Source organism: Ylistrum balloti, unplaced genomic scaffold (genome assembly GCF_031769215.1).
Source record: "Ylistrum balloti isolate Yb309-2 unplaced genomic scaffold, AGI_CSIRO_Ybal_v1 Utg370948, whole genome shotgun sequence".
NCBI classification, from domain to species: Eukaryota; Metazoa; Mollusca; class Bivalvia; order Pectinida; family Pectinidae; genus Ylistrum; species Ylistrum balloti.
In genome coordinates this window covers 402,779-419,205 of record NW_026782534.1, presented here as the reverse complement: position 1 = coordinate 419,205, position 16,427 = coordinate 402,779, and the positions used below count along the sequence as shown (strand labels likewise).

The following is a 16,427-nucleotide window of genomic DNA, read 5'->3' as shown; positions in this document are numbered from 1 at the left end:
GAGACAAAGAGTGTGAGTCAGATTTACTGAGGAGAGACAAAGAGTGTGAGTCAGATTTACTGAGGAGGGACAAAGAGTGTGAGTCAGATTTACTGAGTGTGAGTCAGATTTACTGAGGAGAGACAAAGAGTGTGAGTCAGATTTACTGAGGAGAGACAAAGAGTGTGAGTCAGATTTACTGAGGAGGGACAAAGAGTGTGAGTCAGATTTACTGAGGAGGGACAAAGAGTGTGAGTCAGATTTACTGAGGAGAGACAAAGAGTGTGAGTCAGATTTATGAAGGAGAGACAAAGAGTGTGAGTCAGATTTACTGAGGTGAGACAAAGAGTGAGATTCAGATTTATGGAGGAGAGACAAAGAGTGTGAGTCAGATTTACTGAGGTGAGACAAAGAGTGTTTTACTGAAAGTTAAAGAGTGTGATCAGATTTACTGAGGAGGGACAAAGATTGTGAGTGTGAGTCAGATTTACTGAGGAGTGACAAAGAGTGAGATTCAGATTTACTGAGGAGGGACAAAGAGTGAGATTCAGATTTATGGAGGAGAGACAAAGAGTGTGAGTCAGATTTATTTAAGAGGATTTAATATTTATGGTAATAAAAAGTATATAGTAATGTGTTACAGACCCGACCAAGTAGGAAAATGCCGCCTCCCACAATCAGTGCTGATATCACAGTTCCAAAAATAGCAAATATCAAGATGGAACCTATGTTCTGAAAAAAGTTTCCCTGTACAAAAAAAATAAAAAAAATTGGTAAGATAAATGTTTAATGAAAACCGTCTTTTATTTGTTAATCAAAATATATCAGCTGTGAGATAGAAGACCTTGATTTTTATGGGTTTTTTTCTATTTTTAAAACAACTTTTTATTAAATGATATCTGAATAGTTTATCTGATTTTGCCAGCTGGTTAATAAACGTGACACAGCAGAACAAAATGTATGGCAACAGATCAGCCTACAGCCTGAATGGCATTGTTTTATTACACAGATGATACTGGTGTATTTATAAACTATAAAAATTCTTTTACCTTGTGTAAGTTATATCCTGATTCAAATATAATTGGTGGCAACAAAACAATGAAAAATATGGTCGGGCTGAAGGCTTCTTCATTCTGAAAACACAAAACAATATAAATTACCCAGAAACAAAACACAAAACAATGAAAAATATGGTCGGGCTGAAGGCTTCTTCATTCTGAAAACAAAGAACAATATAAATTACCCACAAAGGCAACCAAACACAAAACAATATAAATTACCCAGAAACAAAACACACAAAACAATGAAAAATATGGTCGGGCTGAAGGCTTCTTCATTCTGAAAACACAAAACAATACAAATTACCCAGAACAGAAACAAAATACAAAACAATATAAATTACCCCGAAACAAAACAAAACACAAAACAATATAAATTACCCAGAATGGAAACAAAACACAAAACAATATAAATTACCCAGAAACAAAACAAAACACAAAGCAATATAAATTACCCAGAATGGAAACAAAACACAAAACAATATAAATTACCCAGAAACAAAACACAAAACAATATAAATAACCCAGAAACAAAACCAAACACAAAACAATATAAATTACCAAGAAACAAAACACAAAACAAGACATTACAAATTACCCACAAAGGCAACAAAACACAAAACAATATAAATTACCCACAAAGGCAACCAAACACAAAACAATATAAATTACCCAAAAACAAAACACAAAACAATATAAATTACCCAAAAACAAAACACAAAACAATATAAATTACCCACAAAGGCAACCAAACACAAAACAATATAAATTACCCAAAAACAAAACACAAAACAATATAAATTACCCACAAACAAAACACAAAACAATATAAATTACCCAGAAACAAAACACAAAACAAAGCAATACAAATTACCCACAAAGGCAACCAAACACAAAACAATATAAATTACCCACAAAGGCAACCAAACACAAAACAATATAAATTACCCACAAACAAAACACAAAACAAAGCAATACAAATTACCCACAAAGGCAACCAAACACAAAACAATATAAATTACCCACAAAGGCAACCAAACACAAAACAATATAAATTACCCACAAAGGCAACCAAACACAAAACAATATAAATTACCCAGAACAGAAACAAAACACAAAACAATATAAATTACCCACAAAGGCAACAAAACACAAAACAATATAAATTACCAAGAAATGAACAAAACACAAAACAATATAAATTACCCAGAAACAAAACAAAACACAAAGCAATAAAAATTACCAAGAAATGAACAAAACACAAAACAATATAAATTACCCAGAAACAAAACAAAACACAAAACAATATAAATTACCCAGAAACAAAACACAAAACAATATAAATTACCCACAAAGGCAACAAAACACAAAACAATATAAATTACCAAGAAATGAACAAAACACAAAACAATATAAATTACCCAGAAACAAAACAAAACACAAAGCAATAAAAATTACCAAGAAATGAACAAAACACAAAACAATATAAATTACCCAGAAACAAAACAAAACACAAAACAATATAAATTACCCAGAATGGAAACAAAACACAAAACAATATAAATTACCCAGAAACAAAACACAAAACAATATAAATAACCCAGAAACAAAACCAAACACAAAACAATATAAATTACCAAGAAACAAAACACAAAACAAGACATTACAAATTACCCACAAAGGCAACAAAACACAAAACAATATAAATTACCCACAAAGGCAACCAAACACAAAACAATATAAATTACCCAAAAACAAAACACAAAACAATATAAATTACCCAAAAACAAAACACAAAACAATATAAATTACCCACAAAGGCAACCAAACACAAAACAATATAAATTACCCAAAAACAAAACACAAAACAATATAAATTACCCAGAAACAAAACACAAAACAATATAAATTACCCAGAAACAAAACACAAAACAAAGCAATACAAATTACCCACAAAGGCAACCAAACACAAAACAATATAAATTACCCACAAAGGCAACCAAACACAAAACAATATAAATTACCCACAAACAAAACACAAAACAAAGCAATACAAATTACCCACAAAGGCAACCAAACACAAAACAATATAAATTACCCACAAAGGCAACCAAACACAAAACAATATAAATTACCCACAAAGGCAACCAAACACAAAACAATATAAATTACCCAGAACAGAAACAAAACACAAAACAATATAAATTACCCACAAAGGCAACAAAACACAAAACAATATAAATTACCAAGAAATGAACAAAACACAAAACAATATAAATTACCCAGAAACAAAACAAAACACAAAACAATATAAATTACCCAGAATGGAAACAAAACACAAAACAATATAAATTACCCAGAAACAAAACAAAACACAGAACAACTTAAATTACCCAGAAACAAAACAAAACACAAAACAATAAAAATTACCCAGAATGGTAATAAAACACAGAACAACTTAAATTACCCAGAAACAAAACAAAACACAAAACAATATAAATTACCCAGAATGGTAATAAAACACAGAACAACTTAAATTACCCAGAAACAAAACAAAACACAAAACAATATAAATTACCCAGAATGGTAATAAAACACAGAACAACTTAAATTACCCAGAAACAAAACAAAACACAAAACAATATAAATTACCCAGAATGGTAATAAAACACAGAACAACTTAAATTACCCAGAAACAAAACAAAACACAAAACAATATAAATTACCCAGAATGGTAATAAAACACAGAACAACTTAAATTACCCAGAAACAAAACAAAACACAAAACAATATAAATTAATCAAAAATGAACAAAACAACATAAATTACCCAGAAACAAAACAAAACACAAAACAATATAAATTACCCAGAAACAAAACAAAACACAAAACAATATAAATTACCCAGAATGGTAATAAAACACAGAACAACTTAAATTACCCAGAAACAAAACAAAACACAAAACAATATAAATTACCCAGAATGGTAATAAAACACAGAACAACTTAAATTACCCAGAAACAAAACAAAACACAAAACAATATAAATTAATCAAAAATGAACAAAACAATATAAATTACCCAGAATGGTAATAAAACACAGAACAACTTAAATTACCCAGAAACAAAACAAAACACAAAACAATATAAATTACCCAGAATGGTAATAAAACACAGAACAACTTAAATTACCCAGAAACAAAACAAAACACAAAACAATATAAATTAATCAAAAATGAACAAAACAATATAAATTACCCAGAAACAAAACAAAACACAAAACAATATAAATTAATCAAAAATGAACAAAACAATATAAATTACCCAGAAACAAAACAAAACACAAAACAATATAAATTACCCAGAATGGTAATAAAACACAGAACAACTTAAATTACCCAGAAACAAAACAAAACACAAAACAATATAAATTAATCAAAAATGAACAAAACAATATAAATTACCCAGAAACAAAACAAAATAAATTACACAAAACAATATAAATTACCCAAAAATAAAACACAGAACAACTTAAATTACCCAGAAACAAAACAAAACACAAAACAATATAAATTACCCACAAACAAAACACAAAACAATAGAATTTAACCAAAAACAAAACACAAAACAATATAAATTACCCAGAAAATAAAACACAGAACAACTTAAATTACCCAGAAACAAAACAAAACACAAAACAATATAAATTACCCAGAATGGTAATAAAATTACACAGAAACAAAACAAAACACAAAACAATATAAATTAATCAAAAATGAACAAAACAATATAAATTACCCAGAAACAAAACAAAACACAAAACAATATAAATTACCCAGAATGGTAATAAAACACAGAACAACTTAAATTACCCAGAAACAAAACAAAACACAAAACAATATAAATTAATCAAAAATGAACAAAACAATATAAATTACCCAGAATGGTAATAAAACACAGAACAACTTAAATTACCCAGAAACAAAACAAAACACAAAACAATATAAATTAATCAAAAATGAACAAAACAATATAAATTACCCAGAATGGTAATAAAACACAGAACAACTTAAATTACCCAGAAACAAAACAAAACACAAAACAATATAAATTACCCAAAAATAAAACACAAACAACATAAATTACCCAGAAACAAAACAAAACACAAAGCAATATAAATTACCCAGAAACAAAACAAAACACAAAGCAATATAAATTACCCAGAAACAAAACAAAACACAAAGCAATATAAATTACCCAGAAACAAAACAAAACACAAAGCAATATAAATTACCCAGAAACAAAACAAAACACAAAGCAATATAAATTACCCAGAAACAAAACAAAACACAAAACAATATAAATTACCCAGAAACAAAACAAAACACAAAACAATATAAATTACCCAGAAACAAAACAAAACACAAAGCAATATAAATTACCCAGAAACAAAACACACAAAGCAATATAAATTACCCAGAAACAAAACAAAACACAAAACAATATAAATTACCCAGAAACAAAACAAAACACAAAGCAATATAAATTACCCAGAAACAAAACAAAACACAAAACAATATAAATTACCCAGAAACAAAACAAAACACAAAGCAATATAAATTACCCAGAAACAAAACAAAACACAAAACAATATAATATTACCCAGAAACAAAACAAAACACAAAACAATATAAATTACCCAGAAACAAAACACAAAGCAATATAAATTACCCAGAAACAAAACACAAAGCAATATAAATTACCCAGAAACAAAACACAAAACAATATAAATTACCCAGAAACAAAACAAAACACAAAACAATATAAATTACCCAGAAACAAAACAAAACACAAAACAATATAAATTAATCAAAAATGAACAAAACACAAAACAATATAAATTACCCAGAAACAAAACAAAACACAAAGCAATATAAATTACCCAGAAACAAAACAAAACACAAAGCAATATAAATTACCCAGAAACAAAACAAAACACAAAACAATATAAATTACCCAGAAACAAAACAAAACACAAAGCAATATAAATTACCCAGAAACAAAACACAAAACAATATAAATTACCCAGAAACAAAACAAAACACAAAACAATATAAATTACCCAGAAACAAAACACAAAACAATATAAATTACCCAGAAACAAAACAAAACACAAAGCAATATAAATTACCCAGAAACAAAACACAAAACAATATAAATTACCCAGAAACAAAACAAAACACAAAACAATATAAATTACCCAGAAACAAAACACAAAACAATATAAATTACCCAGAAACAAAACAGAACACAAAACAATATAAATTACCCAGAAACAAAACAAAACACAAATCAATATAAATTACCCAGAAACAAAACAAAACACAAAGCAATATAAATTACCCAGAAACAAAACAAAACACAAAACAATATAAATTACCCAGAAACAAAACAAAACACAAAGCAATATAAATTACCCAGAAACAAAACACAAAACAATATAAATTACCCAGAAACAAAACAAAACACAAAACAATATAAATTACCCAGAAACAAAACACAAAACAATATAAATTACCCAGAAACAAAACAGAACACAAAACAATATAAATTACCCAGAAACAAAACAAAACACAAAACAATATAAATTACCCAGAAACAAAACAGAACACAAAACAATATAAATTACCCAGAAACAAAACAAAACAATATAAATTACCCAGAAACAAAACAAAACACAAAACAATAGATATTACCAAGAAAGGAAACACAAATCAAAACAACAGGTATTACCTTGAAACGAAACCAAAACACTATATATTACCCAATGTCAGAAAGGTAAGAACAACAAAACCCACAAGTATATGTAATAGAGTTTACATGGAAAGGTAACAGAATCCATATCAAAATTTATATAATTCTCATTTAACAAAACAAAACCAGTCACAGAACAAAATGAAAAAAAAATCTTTAAAGCTTTTTTTATTTGGTCAGTGCTACAGTTCAATCCGTCTGAGAACTAGCTAACAGGCATTGACTCTATATGCTTACTACCCAGTACCGTATTTTCTGGGTTATAAGCCGCAGCCTTTTCCCTCTGTGGTCAGGCATGCAAGTTATGTACTAGTGCAGCTTACATGTGGATGAAAAAAAATATATGGTGGAATTAAAAAAAAAAAAGAAAGGGAATAGTAACATCTGGGCATCAGTTCCAGACCTTTAAGTATTTCAGAACGGACATTTTGTTGAGGCGTATCACATGCACTTATTTGACCTGTGTGACCTCCCACTCTGATAATTGTAGATGCTGTAACATGTCACACTTCCAGAAAGAATGAAAAATCGTGATTTAAACCAAGGATACCAGAACACCAGTATGAGATGTCAGTACCAAGTTTTTTACGATTACCTGTCCATCATGTGTTAGTGACTGAAACAGATCATCTAGAACCATCATTTGCAACTGTTTACAGGATGATTTCAAAATTGAAATAAAAATAACATGAATCACAATAATATCTTTTGAATTTTCATGGTTGCTTCGGAAGCCATAGTAGAAGTTTACAATAGCCTGTTGTATCCTGGGATCGATAGGTCATCAGATCAAATTAAAAAATGACTAACATGCTTGTTTACAGTAAGAATGGCTTCATCTAACTTACAAGAAATAATATGGAACTACCGTATTTATTCCAATAAACGCCCCGGGGGCGTGAAATTTTTCAGACAGGGGGCGATTAATAGAACACAAAATTTCATAATTTGTTGGTCGTGACATGCCATGGCTGCCACTTAAAAACATTGTTTAACAAACTAACGAATTACTCAACAAAGAATGCATTTGAAAATTGCAGTAATTCCAACATTGTTGTAGCTTTAAACATTGTTGTCAATTGCATTCTGATAACCTGAATTCTTGTATGAAATGACACGATTGACATCGTGTCAGCTTCAGTCAAAAACGTACAATGTTCATCATCGCTTGTAGGCCTAGTTTGCATAACAAAATAAAAAAACACAGCGGTATATAAGCCAGTCTGTTTCTTAATAAATCCCACATACCTGATAACAAATGTCTGAGACAAAATGAAATTACGACACTGCTTTCAAGCTTAAAGTTATCGCCTTCGCAGAGGAGAAGGGTTAACATGCCATCGCGAAAGTGTTTCGTGTTGACAGAAAACGAGTGCGGGACTGGTGTCAAAACAAAGAAAAATTTAAAAATCTTTCTAAAACATCTAAACACTGTAAAGGAGGTGGGAGGCATGTCAGATATGAAGATAGTGACAAAAATCTGATGAGATGGCTACAGGACAGACGGGAGGCCTGAATACGAGTGACTGGGAAAGCATTGCAGTTTGAGGCCCTGCGTATGCATAAGGCAAATGGTAGTCGATCGTTCAAAGCCTCATATGGATGGTTTTATAAATTCAAAAAGAGACATAACATTTCGTTCAGGCAATCTACGCATGTGGCACAACATGAAGTTTCATTAATTGATGATCGTATTCACAGTTTTTTGAATTTCTTGTTAAGAATGCGTGAGGCTACGAGAATACCCCGATAGCCATATCGCTAACATGGACGAAACCCCGGTGTGGTTTGACATGCCTGGAAAATCGATATTGGCAATAAAGGGGGAAAAGGAGGTCAGTGTTTACAGTACTGGCCATGAAAAACAAAAAATAACGATGACACTGGCAGCATATGCCGATGGGACTAAAATCGCCCCCCTTGTGCACATGCAAGGCATTCGTCCCCTTCCAAAAGATGACATACCAAGTGGTATTGTGGTATACATGTGCAGGGCCGGACAAAAATCCTGGGCAAACGAGGAAAGTATAAAATTTTGGTTTTTTGTGAATAATACAGCTAGGCGGTTATTAGTATGGGACGCTTTCCGTGGTCCTTTTACTGAAGATGTAAAAAAACTGGTTCATCAAAAATATAATTCAGACATCTGTGTTATACCCCGAGGATGTACATGTAAGCTACAGCCAGCCGATGTGTCGTGGAATAAACACTTCAAACAAAAACTTGGAGAGTTGTATGACAAATGGTGTTTCAGTGGCCCCATTGAGAAAACCAAAGCAGGGAATCGTAAAGCCCCATCTAAAGCTGTAATGTTGTCTTGGGTCAAGACAGCATGGGATAGCATTAGCCCGGACACAATCGTTCAAAAAATGCGGTATCACAAATTCCCTGGACGGTTGCGAGGATCATATTTTCCAGCATGATTCTGACGATGAGGAATTCCAGGGGTTTAGTGAAAAGGATGTCCAAGCTGCAGATGACGTTTTGCAAAATTTAATGGGTGATGTGAACGTGCCTTCTATTCCACAAATAGAACTGAGTGAAAGCGAGACTGGCGAAAGTGAAAGTGAAGACAGTTGTTCGTATGGCAGTCCTGGCCGTTAGGCCTGCAGTATATTGAAATGAACCGTGGATTAAATTGATATTACTTGTGTACATGTTGTGACAGTGTAATTTTCTTGTGCCAAAATTCATTTGTTCATGTTAATGGATACCAGGAATTTAAAATTTATTAAAAGGTAAGCTTTGTAACCTGACTCCTGAGTTGTTGAAATTTACTGAGAAAACAGGTGGGGGGTGTTTATTAGAGACGGGGCGTTTATTGGAATAAATACGGTATACTAATTTTGTCAGCATGCAAGGAATGGCCTTCATTAATATTGAACAGTACAGACACCAATGGAGATATTGTTAAGTAAACTGTACATAATGTCAGGCCCTATATCTGTGTGTGGACAATTTTTGAAGGCTCCCAAGCCAAACAAGTTCGATAATTGCTGTTTTACATTTTTCAAACAAATCAATGAAATAAAACACTATCTCTGTATAATTCATTTGCAAACTTTTATTAAAGGTTTCACTGACAAACTTGATAAATTGCCTTCTGTTGTCCAGTTACCACATCGTAAGAAAGGGTGTGGCTTATATTCTGGTGTATCTTAAATGTGGAATAAATAAAAAAAAATTGCTGAAAACCAGTCCTGCTGCTTATACTTGAGTGCGGCATATAGCCCAGAAAATGTGTTATATGTCTTTCTCAGCTTGATTTCAAATCCTTAATTTGGTATCTAAACACTTACCCTCCAGTTTCCAGCATTGAATATCTTCAGCACAAGGCCTATTAGTGCACCTATGGAAATAGACAACATAACAAAATTTAAAAGTGACGAAAAACTAAGCAAGAGACCCAAAGCCTTAATAGTCATCTGACTATCAAAACTACTATACAGCTTACAAAGAAGACATTGTTAGTTCATAAAAACATTTTCTGCAAACTTAAAATGATATTCTTTATACATAGCACTACACAAGTGCCTTTACTTAGGCTTGTAGAAAAAGAAATTTTAAGATCTCAACTTACTTAACCCAAGAGATCTTGAATATAGGTCTAGGTCAATTATTTGAATAAGTCCGCAGCCCTTCATCTACTTATATTTAAGAACCAATATGAACAGCCACGACCTTTTTGTTATTGAGAAGAAATGGTTTTGAAGATTTTAACACATTTGACCCCTGTGATCTTTAAAAAGAGAAAAGGTCATTCACATGAATAAAATTGGAAACCCTTCATTCCAGATGCCACAGGCGCGATTTCAGCACCCTAAGCCTATAGGGAAGAAAGTTGTCTATAGAGTCTTGACATATTTGACTCCTGTGACCTTGAAAAATGGTTAAGGTCAATATGAACAAACTTTGTAGACCTTCATTCCAGCAGGCTACAGGTCAATTTAACAAAACTCTGGGCATTTTGGTTATTGAGAAGAAGTCTTGTGACCTTAAAAATTGGTCAAGGTCATTCATTTTAACGAACTTGGTAGCCCTTCATTCCAGCAGACTACAGGCTCAATATCAGCACCCTTGGCCTTTTGGTTAATGAGATGAAGTCATTTAAAAATTTAAATATATTTGACTCCTGAGACCTTGAAAGTGAGTCAAGGTCATTCACTTCTAACAAACTTGGTAGCCCTTCACCCCATCATGCTACTGGCCAAAAATCAGCACCCTGGGCTTTTTGTTTATTGAGAAGAAGTCATATGAATGGAAAGTTTATGCATGGTGTACAATGACAGATGAAACACAATGGCTATAGGTCATCCAGACCCAACTGAATATAACAGGTATATAGGTGGTTTAATTGTTTATAACAGCATATATATAGTTCACTTGTATGCAAAAAGTAGATTCACAGTTAACTTGTATATAAAGATAGATTTGTAATTTACCTACAGATATATATCAAATTCACACAGCTATGTACTTTACCTGTATAAAACTGACAGATTTTTTAAATAGATGTAGATAAACACCTGTGTGTAGCTGGCTATTTATTAGGATGAATATCACTTTTTAAATATTTATGCATACAATAAAAAATCCATTATACTGATGATGGTATCTGATAATAGTAAATTGTGTTTTTACAACCGTATAACAAAACCCTTGCATCATTAACAAAGAATCATTATTCCTTGCTTTTAAATGGTACAAACAAGTTTGACCAACATTTAACTGTCTATACCTACCAAGTAGAATAACGGCGATACTCTCAGGTAGGTAGTAAAACTTGGTTGCCAGTAACATATGCACAATCAATATGGCCAGTACTGTAACAAAAATCATCATTACAAGTTTGTATATCAGTATGGAAAATTTCAACAATAATGAGGAGCAAAGTACAGGAGTATACACAGATCAAAGAGTTATATCAATGTAATAGATATTTTATGCAAATTATGCTATGTGATAGCTTTAATCAGATCATTGGAAAAATGAAACGAAAATCAAAGGGCCTGTATCATTTACTGATACCAGGTATTAAAGCTACTACTGAAATACATTTGCTGTGGAGATTCTAGGAAAATTATTTTTGCCTTGTTGATATCTGTTAGACGTAACTGAGGTCTGTATCTGTTGAAATTACATATCATCATATAAGTATGACAGACAATGTAACAGTAAAGTGTCTGGATTAATCCCATCTCGAAGTTTGATCTTAACCATATATCAAAATCCTGAGAGAATTGAAGTCTGGAGGGCAATGGAGGATGTTACACAATTAAAAGTGACAAAACAGGAAAATTACACTGTTTTAGAAATGACAAGATGGACCTTAACACCATCTTTTAATCATATGGTCATCCCTAGATACTTCTGATATCAAGAACTTCTATAACCAAAGTGTTCCAAAAATTCAGCTTCATCAACAATAAGAATCAAGAGTTTCAATATTTGTATGTACATCCCTATTAACCCCCACTCCCTCTCCTACAAACATCACACCACCATCAACAACAATAACAACCCAAGGTTACAATATATGTATGTACATCCCTATTAACCCCCACTCCCTCTCCTACAAACATCACACCACCATCAACAATAACAACCCAGGGTTACAATATATGTATGTACATCCCTATCACACCACCATCAACAACAATAACAACCCAGACTATATGTATGTACAACTCCCTCTCCTACAAACATCACACCATCAACAACAATAACAACCCAGGGTTACAATATATGTATGTACATCCCTATTGACTCAACTCCCTCTCCTACAAACATCACACCATCAACAACAATAACAACCCAGGGTTACAATATATGTATGTACATCCCTATTAACCCCCACTCCCTCTCCTACAAACATCACACCACCATCAACAACAATAACAACCCAGGGTTACAATATATGTATGTACATCCCTATTAACCCCCACTCCCTCTCCTACAAACATCACACCACCATCAACAACAATAACAACCCAGGGTTACAATATATGTATGTACATCCCTATTAACCCCCACTCCCTCTCCTACAAACATCACACCACCATCAACAATAACAACCCAGGGTTACAATATATGTATGTACATCCCTATTGACTCAACTCCCTCTCCTACAAACATCACACCACCAACAAATAAAACAACAATCCTTGAGTTATAAATGCATTATCAATGTTTGTAGAATTCCTTCCCAATCAAATACTGGATAGTTTTAATTATTAGCAAAGTGAGCCTTAAGCTCTCATACAGCATATACAATGCTTTACTGTGCTATATTCATATGTATATTGTGAAGTGTGACTGTCAGTTACTTAGAAAAATCATCTACAGTTACAATATCTTCATTTACATTGTCTAGATAACATCTGTCTGAAGAGGAAGTGTTTAATTTAATTGAATGGCTTTTAAGTGACCTCGGAGTATCAGGTATATCAGACTTACAAAGCCTCAAGGCTAAAGCTATCATTACCTGTTCTACGCACACTGCACAGTTACAAAGCTGCTCATTATATCTGTTAACTCAACACAATGAAATTTCTAGGAAAGTGGAAAGATATGGGATCTGAAACTTAATTTCATTTAGTGTAACAATGTGTATACTTGCATGTAGATTCATGATGTCTTTTTGAGTTAAGGATCTATGGTACCTCAAACAAGAGAGTTTCCCATAATCATGTATATATCTTAAGATGACATGATACTTTTAGATACACCAGATATTTTTTAGTTTCTGAAAACCTCCACTTTCTTAATATTTGGTTAGAGCTTGGTTTGCAAAATTTTCATGTGTAAAGGATACATAACTGAGAATATAATTCACAAATCACAAATGTAAATTTTCTGTGAAAGCCACATTTTATTCATGGCAACAGCTGGGTTTGCTGCTAACCATTAGTTTGTCAACTCTTTCACTGACCAATCCTTCGCAATGGATATTTTAGCTAATCACCTTATCGTATGATTGATTGCCTGGCCACACAAGATATTTCAACTCTTGACCTCATGTCAAATGACAATTCATTCATACCTGATACTTTAGCTTTCAACCCAACATCAACCCAAATATTTCAGCTCTTGACCTGATGTCCATCCAGTATTATCATAAGGGATATGTTTACTTACCGACAACTATTATGATAAAAAACAAGGTGAGACTGCTGCTGTGCTCCTCCTCATCTGCCCCAGTCTCGGGCAGGAAGCCCAGCTCCTCGGGTGTGGTGGTGGTGCTCTGTGTGGTGGTTGAGCTGGCTGTTACATTAGCATTAGTATTGTTGGAATGACTACAAATTTAATAAATAACAAATATATTGATAAATTCGCGGTCATTAGTTCTTTAGTAATGGCAAAACAAACGAAAAAATAAAATTAACCTAGTCCTTTCCATTTTCAAAACAAGATAGACACCAAATACAGATGACAATAGCATATAATTTTCTTCAAAATTTGTACACTTCAAATACTCCAATTCTATGAATACTAAACATTGAAAAAAAAATTTGAGAATCATGCTGTTGTCATTCTGACGCACACTGATTTACAGATTACTGCTGCATGGGAGCACTTGTTTACTCTAACAGAAGACATTCATAGTCGTTACTTAATAGAGCTAGGGATTATCATTACCAGAATCCTTAGGTAGATTCCATCTGTCAGACAAGTTGTTATCAAGGTGTTTTCTCATATTCTTTCTGAGTTGAAATATCTCACAGATTTTAAAAGAAAATGTCTGATAAAATATGTAAACAAACCACAGAAGCTTACATCTCAACAAACTTTGATAAACATGGAGCTGTAACTTTGTTTAGTGCCATGTAAGGTAGGATTCAAAAAATAAAACATAATGCATTATCCCAGGAGGTACATAGGATTAAATACAATTTTGACAATTAAAATCAGGGAGCATGATACAGTAAAATATCTACATCAACCTATCCCACTGTGCATCATGGTACCCTGATAACACCTCTGAAAATGGATCACACATTTGTGTCTAAAAATAAAGTATTTCATTGTTTTCCTGTTTTGTTATTTGTACTATTACTTTGAAAATATATAGCTATTATGGATTTTGAGTAAACTGTCACTAACCATTATGTTGACGTTGACGTTTTTTACTTTCATTTTGCAGCTACCAACTTGTTCTTGAGATACATGTTTATATATTGCAATATTATGAACAGAGAGGTGCAATCACAACACGACCTGACGTACTCTGTTAACGATGCTTTATTACTGTATTTTAATGCCGACCGGTTTCGCCCTGGGGAGGGCTTCGTCAGGGCCTATTACTGTATTTTAATGCCGACCGGTTTCACCCGGGGGAGGGCTTCGTCAGGGCCCTGATGAAGCCCTCCCCCGTGCGAAACCAGTCGGCATTAAAATACAGTAATAAACCATCGTTAACAGAGTACGTCAGGCCAGGTTGTGACTGCACCTATGTCTTACTTATATGCAATCACCCTGCATACTTGAAGGTATCCACACCTAGACGACAAACCCGATACTTCCACACAAAGAACCTAGGCATTGGCTCCTCTCTTTCTTTTTCTTTTTTTTTTTATTGCAATATTAGTGATAACTGATGGTAATTTGGCTAAGTAATTGGCACATAACCTTCTCAAAAACAGCAAATGATCAATGGCCCTGATCCTGATAACGAGGTCAACTATTGGCAGTGGCAGTTTACAGAGGTGTATTAATTGTGACTGTTATGGAACGACAAGTCTGTCAGAGACTGTACTACATACCATCTGTGATGTTGAATTATACATTAATATATAACAAAAGATAGACAAGTAAGCCAAATGGTCAATAATTATCCTACATTATGGCATTATAATTTATTTATTAAATATGCAAAATTCTGTCTTTTTAAGAAGAAAATAAAAGCAAACTACTGTGATTGATTAATGTAACAGAGACTAGATTTCTCATATTGTAAACCTCTATTCCTTGTGTTCCTATTACAGGTTTTTTCCATCCAATTTATTTACTGACATCATTATATAACTATGATCACAGGTTATATGTAGCTGTCAAAATTATCTCTTAACAATTTTGATGAGCTTGTAGCTCTCTAAATCTGTTGATCAGGAATACAAGACTTTTTAATTCAAAGTCCAAACTAATATGTACATATACAATTCTATAATTATTATTACATTGTGATAATGAGTTCCTCGTAAAACTATACTACATCAGACTTCAAATATTAATTGCCATATTTGTTGTTGGATTTTTATGTATGGGAAAGATTAAACATGTAAATTTTCTATCAATCTTATTTTGAATAGTCTAAAGTAGATAAAAATGTTTTTCATATCTATTTTGAAACATTTTCAAGAATCAAATGGTCATAAAGTGTGTTGTTAATATGAGAAACCAAGAACATGCCTGTCATTAGAAGCTAGCATCTCTTCAATCTGTCTGCTGTCAACCGGGACAAACTTGTGATTCGGCTCATTGTCAGGCAGAGCTTGGCCTTCGAGTATTAAACCTGACGCGTAGAACACGATGATTGCTACACAAGCGGCCCAAAGAGGTTGGTATTCCATACTGAACG

At 32.6% G+C, this 16,427-nt stretch overlaps 1 protein-coding gene across 1 annotated transcript in view; it reads right to left on the bottom strand.

Annotated features, from left to right (window-relative positions):
* The window catches only part of LOC132559679 (sodium/hydrogen exchanger 8-like), a 32,540-nt gene extending 16,113 nt beyond the window's left edge, over window positions 1–16,427 (bottom strand). Inside the window, exons 1-6 of the mRNA XM_060224297.1 lie at window positions 16,259–16,427; window positions 13,988–14,145; window positions 11,593–11,673; window positions 10,150–10,199; window positions 1,029–1,112; window positions 625–726 (exon numbers count right to left, since the gene is read on the bottom strand). Coding sequence (XP_060080280.1) covers window positions 625–726; window positions 1,029–1,112; window positions 10,150–10,199; window positions 11,593–11,673; window positions 13,988–14,145; window positions 16,259–16,419 — 636 coding nt within the window. The 5' untranslated portion in view covers window positions 16,420–16,427. The remainder of the gene's footprint in view (window positions 1–624; window positions 727–1,028; window positions 1,113–10,149; window positions 10,200–11,592; window positions 11,674–13,987; window positions 14,146–16,258) is intronic.